This window comes from Grammomys surdaster, unplaced genomic scaffold, assembly GCF_004785775.1.
Source record: "Grammomys surdaster isolate TR1022 unplaced genomic scaffold, NIH_TR_1.0 367, whole genome shotgun sequence".
In the NCBI taxonomy this organism is placed as follows: Eukaryota; Metazoa; Chordata; class Mammalia; order Rodentia; family Muridae; genus Grammomys; species Grammomys surdaster.
In genome coordinates this window covers 5446106-5455916 of record NW_021604786.1, presented here as the reverse complement: position 1 = coordinate 5455916, position 9811 = coordinate 5446106, and the positions used below count along the sequence as shown (strand labels likewise).

Genomic DNA, 9811 nt, shown 5'->3' with positions numbered 1-9811 from the left:
TTGGTTGTTGGTTGATTGGTTGGGTAGTTGATTGATTGGTTGTATGACTGGTTGTTGGTTGATTGGTTGGGTAGTTGATTGGTTAGTGGTTGATTGGTTGGTGGTTAGTGGTTGGCTGATTGGTTGGTATCAGCTTTAAAGGATGCCATTTAGCAGGCCGTGATTTAACTTTTTTTTATGTCATGTATATGATTACTTGACTGAGATAGTCCGCACAGTTTGTTGCCTACAGGTAAGAACGTAGAAAGACTTTGTCACTATAAACTCATTGTGTTGACCCTATGTCCCCTTGCAGTCTAGAGAATGTCTGTACTCCCTGACTTCCCAGTGACCAGCAGTCAGACCTATCCCAAGATGGCTGCCAGTTCCTACGTTTTGAAATAGTCTGGAAGTTCAAAGATACACAGCTACTTTCTGCAGCAGACATTCCCATGGATTATGGAAGAATTAACTCCTGTAGAAAATAATTCCCAGTATGGTACAGATAGTGTTCAGCTTCAAGGATTTACCCATTCTTCAGGGAATAAAGTTTTCCTTCCGACCCTATAACTTCCCCGAAACTCACAACACAGTTGTTGCAGGTGTGCGTAAGTGTGGGCTGTCACTTCCTCCCCACTCCCAATCAGCTGCAGGCCCGTGCATTGGGCACACACCACAGAAAGGTTAACTGCCTCCCTCTAAACTGGACTATATTCACAGGAACCTTCGGGAGCTGCTGGCTGTCTAACTGAGACAGGCTGGAGTTAAGTCGTGCTCTTTTGAAGGGTGCTTGCACTACTTTAAGATCAATGACAATAAAATACACCATTAAAATTTAACTTGCCGGGCGGTGGTGGCGCACGCCTTTAATCCCAGCACTTGGGAGGCAGAGGCAGGCGGATTTCTGAGTTCGAGGCCAGCCTGGTCTACAGAGTGAGTTCCAGGACGGCCAGGGCTACACAGAGAAACCCTGTCTCAAAAAACCAAAAAAAAAAAAAAAAATTAACTTTTTAAAAGTTTTATTTCCCAATTTGAAAATCCAAGTTTTACTTTATAAAAATGTTTCTAAGAACTTCTAAACAGCCTCCGTGGCTCCAGCGTGTTTCCACTGGACAGGGCTGCCTTGGGATTTGGGAAATGAACCTTCTGTCCCAGATGTCAGTCCTCCAACATTCTTCAGTCTAAGCCACCTGTCCTTGCTGTTACTACTTAGCTGTATGGGACTTGGGGCCTGGCCTCCACCTTCCAGCACCATGAAAGTCTTGGCGTTGTCCTACCTGGGACCACTCAGAAAGGGGTTGAGGTTTCCAACAGGACTGAGACCATTGCTCTTGTGATAGGACTGTTCGATTCATTCTCGAAGGAATAGCTTGAACATTGACACATCTATAAATCACACAGATCTTGACCTGTGAGCACTACAAGTGAATGCGACCTATGGAATGAACGTTATTGATGAAAACCTGTCTGTTTGTTTAAATAAAAGACTGTAACATTTTTACCATTTTAACCATTAACACTGTAATATGTATGACTATTGGAATAAAGAAGAAACAGACTTGACTGATTCAATTTTATGACTGCTGGAAAAGCAGTTGGTATATAACCACACGAAAGCCATGGTATACTGCGCTTGCTTTACCAAAGTTTTAAGATGTATTTAAGAAGCAGGGAGCCAAGATCTTAGTAGCAGTTATATTCTATAACATATAATTTTGAACGTATCATATATATGTGTACAGTATACCCAAAACTCTTTTAGTGGAAAAAAAAAACTGTTTCTTGAAGACATTATAGATTTGATTTTGAATACTGAAAATTCTTCAAATGACATATTTTAAATTTCAAACCATCAACGGTAAGATTATACAGTTGGCATAGATGTGGTCGCTAAGCAATGAAAGATTTGATCGTTCCAGAGCTATTTTCTTAGAAGCCACCAATTCTATCCTAATTTTTAGGAAACCAGAATTCAGGCCATGGAAAAGGATTCAAAGAAAATGTACTGTTTCTCTGTCCTCAACACGGCTGCTGGGCGAGCGGTGAGTCACATCTTTGTGGCTGACAGCCTAACAGACTTTCAGGAGTGGATGGGAGCCTTCCGGAAGCATTTCTTTGATCTCAGTAAGTAGATATTTGCGTTCTCTAGCAGCGTATTCATGTGACTTGCGAGGCTGGACAACAGCCGTCCAAATAATAAAATAAGAAACTTGTAGCGGGGATTTTTCTTTTTTAAATTTCCTGAAAACCGTGGCCGCTTACCACAAACCTTCAGATAATGATCATCTCAAGATTGTAATGTTCAGAGGCGTCTCATTTTTAGTAACGTTCTGCTAACTGCAGATCTGTTGTGATATCATCTTGTGCTTCGTGCAGAGATGAGTTTTTTTAGCCCCATGAAGATCTGTTTCCATCTCAGTAACACAATCCAGCCCTGTGCATAAACTACGTAAAGATCTCAAGTTTCCTTCTCTATTCCTGAGAGCCTTGCTCACAGGTAGATTCTTGGACTCAGTGACACACTGACCAAACCTATGCGTTATCTGTGATTTTACTTTGAAAATGGAGCTGTTGGTGATGGCTGATTCTGATCCCACTAAGCCCCACGTGTTACAGGCTCATGCCATAGAGTCATTTGCAAGCAACAGAGTGATTTATGGACCACTCTAAAGAGGCGTCACCTGCTGCTCTCCAGCAGTTCCCAGGCCTGCTCTGATGTGCACATCAGTGGATGTCAAGGTGGAGGTTGGGAAGGAGGCAAGGACAGGCACCGAGTATGAAGATGGCTTGGTGGTCTATGCCCTGCTTGCCTCTCATGAGGTTCCCCAGGAGGTAAATTACTTGACTCTACTCCCAAGATGAGGAAAGGGAGACCCAGAGAGGCCTGAGGTTTGTGACATTGAACTAGGGGAGTCCTTTGGGGTGTTTTCCTTAAGTACCATCTTGAGACATGTGGTAAATACCTAAGTTCTTCTCCAGGTTTGCAGCTGTCCTGAGCCACTTTAGATTGAGTTGCTACAGATCCGTGCAGGCAGGAGTGACTTTCAGAACCAGTCTACATTCTGTTGTGCTGCTTTTCTGAGACTGGGTCTCACTATGTCCCGGCTCCTGCCTCAGCTTCCCAAGGGCTGACTTGGTAGGCACACAGGAATGATGATGGTAATGAACACATGTAGCTCAGGCTAGCCTTGCATTTGAACACCTCCGGCATTACAAATGGCATTGCTTAGGCCTGGTCAGTACCTTCCTCTCTTTTGCTGATTGTTGTTAGAATTTTGACTGCTTTCCTAGACTCCCTGATGTGCTGAGTCTGACTTACAAAAAGACACCTATTTTAAGAAGTGATTCTTGGCAGCATATGCTTTGTATGGGCCTAATGACAGAAGGGAGTAATTAAAGTATTAATCCAGAACATTCTGATCTGGCTGTCAGTGGGACCAGAGGAGGGCCTACTCTCCAGGTAACTTCTCATGTGTGTCACTTTGAAGCTAACCACTTTTTTTAACCAAGTTGTGCCAACCTGGCATCTTTAAAGTGCAACCTCTCTTACCTTTTATATTTTGTATTTTCAATAAAGCAAAAATGGAAGTGTTTATACTACCCAAAACATTGTATTATGTATAGTACTCTAATTTTCTTAAGTTCTTGTCATTTTTTAATTAACAATTAGTTTGTGCCTCTATGTGTCTCTATGTGTGTCTCTCTATCTCTCTGTGTGTCTGTCTGTCCATCTGTCTATCTGTCTGTGTGTGCATATGGGTATATGTGTGTGTCTGTCTGATCTATACGTGTGTGTATTTGTGTATGTATGTCTGTCCATCTGTCAGTGTCCGTGTGAATGGGTATATATGTGTGTTTCTCTGTCTGATCTGTATGTGTGTATATCTGTGTATGTATGTGCATCTGTCTGTCTGTGTCTGTGTGCATGGGTATATGTATAAGTGTGTCTGTGTGTGTATGTGTGTCTTTCTATCTGTCTCTTTGCGTATGGGTATATGTATAGTGAGTCTGTCTGATCTGTATATGTGTGTGTCTGTGTATGTGTGTCTGTCCATCTGTGTCTGTGTGTATGGGTATATGTGTAAGTGTGTGTGTCTAGTGTGTTTGTGCATGTGCGTGTGTGTAGGTATTTGTAAGGTACAGCACGTGTGCAGGTTAGAGCACAGCCTGTGGGAGTCAGCCCTCTTCTTCTCCTGTGTGGGTTTAACGTTGAGCCTCTTGCCTTTGAGCTATCTCATTCTAATTTTCTTAGTGGCAAGCATGCCTTCCTCATCTTGGTTGAAGTACAGAGTATAGAGCAAAGTAGAAGAAGATAATCAAGAGCAGAATAACATAAGAATAATTTAATATCTGGGTCAGATTTCAGTTCTTCGGCCCAACTTAAGAAAGGATGACTAGGAGAATAAGCTCATCAGACTTCATGAGGAAGTGTTAATAAACATAGGTATGCTTAGCCAGAATAGCATGGTCTAGAGGCTGGGGGCAAAGGGGATTGCTGTCTTAGTGTGTGAGAGTTTATAAGGGAGGTGTGACCCCTGTCCTAGAGTCAGTGGCTAGGAATGGTAGAGCAAAAAGAGAATGTTTAAACAAACTTGGATCATTATAGGTTTTTTTTCCCCAAATATTTACTACAAATACGGAGTTCATGGCGAACTTAGCATAGTAGATCATGCTAGGGAACACATACAATAAACATTGTGAAGAAGTCAGTAAGATGACAGCGGGTAGCAACGCTCACAAGCTTGAAACCTCAGTTCCGTTCTGAGAGGCCCTGTGGAGGAGGGAGAACCAACTTCTGCAGGCTGTGGCCCTGTCCCCGACAGTAGTGCCAGGGTGTGCATGTGATTACATGCACACACACACACACACACACACACACACATCTAATAGTAGCAGCGTTATGGGAAACATCTTTAATAGAGAGCAGGTTATGTGAACACAGTAGATCCTACTTGATATTAACCTTGCATTAGCATATCAGCTATCATGTATTTCTATGTCAACAGACCTAGTCACTGCAGAATGCTTCTGTTGTAAATCACCTCTGACATCAGGAACACATGGACGATACAGGGTTATGTTCCCAACCTGAGCACGGTTAATATTCTGTTCGCAGTGCAGCCACAAACCACTTTATCTTAAGATCCCCCATGCAGAAATCATTATCCCTTCACTGCAGGGTCCGTCCTGGAACCGGAAAGAGAAGGTACTGGCCCATTTAGAACGAGTCGTTATTTTTCATTAAAGACTATGTTTCCCCCACTGCGACAAAGAAGGGGGAAAAAAGGCTTTTACATATTTATCTAAAATAGAAAAGGGGGGAGGGGTAAGATGCCAGCTCCAGCTTCTGGATTCAGACCCTAGGGAGGAAACCTTTGCAGCTGTGGCCTGGGGGTTTATTTCCTGTTGGTTTGCTGTGTGGTAATCAGCATCATAATAAAATACCCTGAAAGGCTTTTGATGTGTCTTAACTAGTTATGGTAATGGATTCAAAATGTAGGCATTTCACAACAAAATGAATATGTAATAAACATGAAAACATCTTAAAAATTTTAAGCTATGGAAAACTACTACATTGGACAGATTGAATATGCACAGACTGCTGAAAGAAAAAAAAAAGAAGGAAAGAAGTGTTAACCTTACAATGCGTCTGGTCTGTCGTCCCCACTTTTCTAGTGATGTGAGTGAGATACAGGGCTGTGGGCCCTACGTAATTTCTGTGATGTCACTGGATAGACACACGGTATACAGGGAAGCCACTCAGCAAATACCAATCTTTTTTAGCCATAGAGGAGACGTAAGTCCCCAAACCTTAAGGTTTAAATAGTGACACAGTGATGACTATTAAACAAGTCTCATTTCTTAATTGGAAATTTAACTCAAATTAAAGATATGTCTGAGGACGTGAGTTCGGTATTTCTTCCTCCGTCTGACAGCTGGATGTCAGTGGGGATTTGTCTTTCAAACCAGTCTGGAATACTGGATGTCTTTATCTACAGTGGAGAAGAGAAGCCGTGCACACTTTTCTTCAATGTGAATATGACATTTCATGTGATTGTTGATGGTTTTGTGTGGTACTGTACTAGCTGGCCTCGGGATCTCAGTATCTACCCAGAACTGATTTTTTTTTTTTTTTAATGAGTCACTCATGCAGAATCAGCTTCAGAAACTAGATTGTACTGGGTTTTTATACAAGCTTCTTGAAAGCTAGGCCTTATTGATAAACTGTTCTTTTCCAGCACACACCCATGCAGGTACGCACACAAAGTACTGATGATATTGGTGGAAAATGAAATACATAGCTTCCCGTTTGTCTTTCAAACTAGCCTTCTCCATCCTTGCTCTCTTAGGCCAATGGAGACATTGTTGTGAAGAACTTATGAGAATTGAGATTACGTCACCACGGAAACCACCTTTGTTCCTGGCAAAGGATGCGACCTCAGTGTATCACGATATGAGTAAGTGGGCGGGGCTTGCCTCTTCCGAGCCGTAGAGCGACAGGAAAGCACCATTGTCCACACCCCAGCCACTTATGCTGTTGACATTAAAATGCTACACTTCTCAGGGCACAGTCAAATTGAATAAATAAAAAAGACTATGATTAGAGACTGAGAAGCTCATGTTTCATAGATGAAAGGATACAAAATTAATGAGTGCGTATTTTGGATGCCGATGATCAAACAAAAAAACTCCAGGCTTGAAAGAATAAGTCCTTAGATAATAGGATTCAGGGAGTATGACCATACAGACTTTAAGATGTAATCGTGTTTATTGTTTTCTCTGGCGGGTTTTTCTGTTGTTGGTTTGTATGACCAATAGGGAAATAGTAATGAATGGAAACATCCACCTCTGGTCAAAAAATAACTAGTTAAGTCTAACTCAAAAACTCATCTTTCTTGAGTTTCCATTTCACTTTCCCACACCTTGAAAGGTGTTACTCCTATGGGGTGGCCTCCCAGATAAAGCTGCGACTATCTGGACGGTTGTGCTGGACGGTATTTGCCAGTACACTTGTAAGGATGTGTGTATGTATGTGCATAAATATACGTATTTACAATCTTAGATCCCAGGTGGTGCCTTTAAAACGTCAGAGACACAAATCAGTAAACATTGGTCTCAAAGTTTTCTTACTTTTCCCAAGGGAAATTTTACCCAGCATCCTAATCGCTGAAGTTAGCATGAGGATTTGGGACGCCGGCCCGGGCCCCGGGGCATAGGTTTTGGAGGATTTTGTCTATTTGCTTTCCCTTTGTCTTTTACCCACAGCAGAGACTTCAAGGGTCTGTAGGGAAACCTGCTGAGTCATTACTTCCATGCCCTTTATAAAGAGAGCTTCCTAGTAGGCAAAATAAGGGTTTGAGGCTAGAAAAAGTTACTGTATAATAAATAGCTAAGCTAAAGAGTTGAGGAATCTGCCGGGCGGTGGCGCACGCCTTTAATCCCAGCACTTGGGAGGCAGAGGCGGGCGGATTTCTGAGTTCGAGGCCAGCCTGGTCTTCAGAGTGATTTCCAGGACAGCCAGGACTACACAGAGAAACCCTGTCTTGAAAAACCAAAAAAAAAAAAAAAAAAAAAAAAGAGTTGAGGAATCACTAGGATGTGTCTGCCAGTGTGAATTCTAAGCATTTTCCCTGTACTGTGTGCGTTGTATATATGATGTCTAATGTATAACTATGGTACATGACAGCCTTGCTTGGGGGGGCCCTCTTGATAAACTTACTTTCATAAATCAATGTTTTTATTACGCATCCTCCTCCCAAGTTTTTAATGCTCATTATACGTAGAATATTGATTTGGAAAATAAGAACTTATTTGGATAAAGTACGTACGACTGTTAGATGTTGTTTTTCTCCCCCATGAAATTTCTTCTTGAAATTATTACAGGCATCGATTCACCCGTGAAACTTGAAAGCGTCATGGACATAATACAAAAAAAAATCGGAGAGACCAACGGACAGTTCCTCGTGGGTCAGGATGACGAATCCACAGCACCCCCGTGGGCCGCAGTCTTTGATGGCAATCACGAGATGGTCATCCAGAAGAAAGTGTTGTCCCCAACAGTCAAACCGGCCCCCGATGGAAAAAGGAAAAAGAGGCGAGCTCCACTTCCTCCTACCAATCAACCTCCCTTCAGCATAAAAACACAGGGTAGCGCAGATCAGTCAAAGGACAGCGGGGCCCAGGTCAGTGTCTCTGGAGCCTCACCCTCAGATCCCAGACTATCACCACCTATGCATCATCTCCAGAAACCGGTAGCTGCCCCTCGCAAACTTCTCCCTGCCAGGAAAAACAGTTCAGCAGACGGTGGGCACACAGACGCTAAAACCAGTTTTGACGCGAAGCCAGTGCCAGCTCCAAGGCAGAAATCCATCAGAGGCATTCTGGACCCTCGATCGTGGCTCCAGGCACAAGTATAGGAACCCTGTACTGTGTAAATCCAGCTGTAAGGCTATGGTCAAAGGTATTATACGTGTAATGTTATGTAATTGTATAGGTAAAGACCAGAGCAGTTTCCAGAAGCCATTAATAAGCTATTAGGTACAGAAAAGCACCTTTAAATAGAGCATTAGATTTCTCCTTTACTTCTTTCCAGAATATAAATGATTTTCCCCCATAGAGCAAAAGAGGCAGTTTCTAGACAGTATCCTATTTTTTGGAAAGATTAATTTACTCCTAATTTAGTAGCAGGCAGTGAACAGGCAGCGAGCAGAAGAAAGCATTATTATTTTTTTTTTTTTTGGAGAGAGTCTAGTAACATAGAATGTGTTCAATACAAGCTGTATTCTCTTTGTGAAAGTTTTAATACTTAATGGAATGTTTCAAAGGTTTTGTTCAAACCACAAATTACAGAATCCACCCGAGGAAGTGTTTCCCTTCAGCTTTCTGGAATTCAAATCTAACGGTCCTCTGACTCCTCTCTGCCGTTTAACTGGAGAGTCTATAGGGTTGACCTTTTAAATTCCTGGGATACATTTTCGAATATTAAACTCTTTGTCTTTAAAGGGAATTTGTAATCTGCTATTCAAAGTCATTTCCTTGATGAGCCCTGAAATCCTGTTGACTTTACAGCTCATCAGCGAGGCCCATGATTATTAGTGAGTGAAGTGGATATGAAATGCCCCCCCCCCCCATCGCCTGGCTTGCTGTATGATGTTAATCTCCATTGTGGCCTCTGGAATTCAGGGAGACAAGTAGCTGATTAATGCCTTAAATTTTTACTTAATACTTATTTTAAAAACAGATGGCAGATTCAAAAATTATCAGGACGGTTGACCGCAGTAATTTTCAGAATTAATCCTTTTTCAATTTTTTAATTAGATTTTCTTTTATTTTTTTTTAATAAGGGCTGATGTCTGTTATTGATATTACCCGTTAAAAGTCATATTCATTCAGTAATCACATTGGCGTCATTTCCATAGGAGGTAATTTCCATAGCAACTAATCACAGTGACCCAAACAGGATTATTAAACTGAATGGGGGGATAACTAGCAAGAGGGTGAATATCTTAAATGGGCAAAAAGAAAAATCCACTTTTTATAATAACCCCCTTTTGTAAAGAAGAACAGCGGAACGGTTTTAAAATGTCATCAGAATTTCCAAGCCAAACTTCCCAGAGGGTGTTAACACCAGTCCTGAGAAGTCCAGGACCTCCCAAGCCCTAACAGGCACCATAAACCATCATAATGAGGGAAGTAGACTCCAGACTGCTGAGCTCTCTCGATCCGGGTGGGAACTACATCCATGTAAAATGGCCAACAAAGGCATTTATACAAGCAACCGGCCATCTTTTTTTTTTTTTTTTTTTTAAGATAGCAGAGGGTTTGTCCGGTT

General features: G+C 41.9%; 1 protein-coding gene across 2 annotated transcripts in view; it reads left to right on the top strand.

Moving 5' to 3' along the window:
- The window catches only part of Rtkn2 (rhotekin 2), a 62881-nt gene extending 53895 nt beyond the window's left edge, over nucleotides 1–8986 (top strand). For both annotated transcript variants that reach the window (XM_028780292.1, XM_028780291.1), the window contains exons 10-12: nucleotides 1941–2103; nucleotides 6330–6437; nucleotides 7864–8986. In XM_028780292.1, the coding sequence (XP_028636125.1) occupies nucleotides 1941–2103; nucleotides 6330–6437; nucleotides 7864–8396 (804 nt within the window). In that variant the 3' untranslated portion in view covers nucleotides 8397–8986. The remainder of the gene's footprint in view (nucleotides 1–1940; nucleotides 2104–6329; nucleotides 6438–7863) is intronic.
- The last annotated feature ends 825 nt before the right edge of the window (nucleotides 8987–9811 follow it).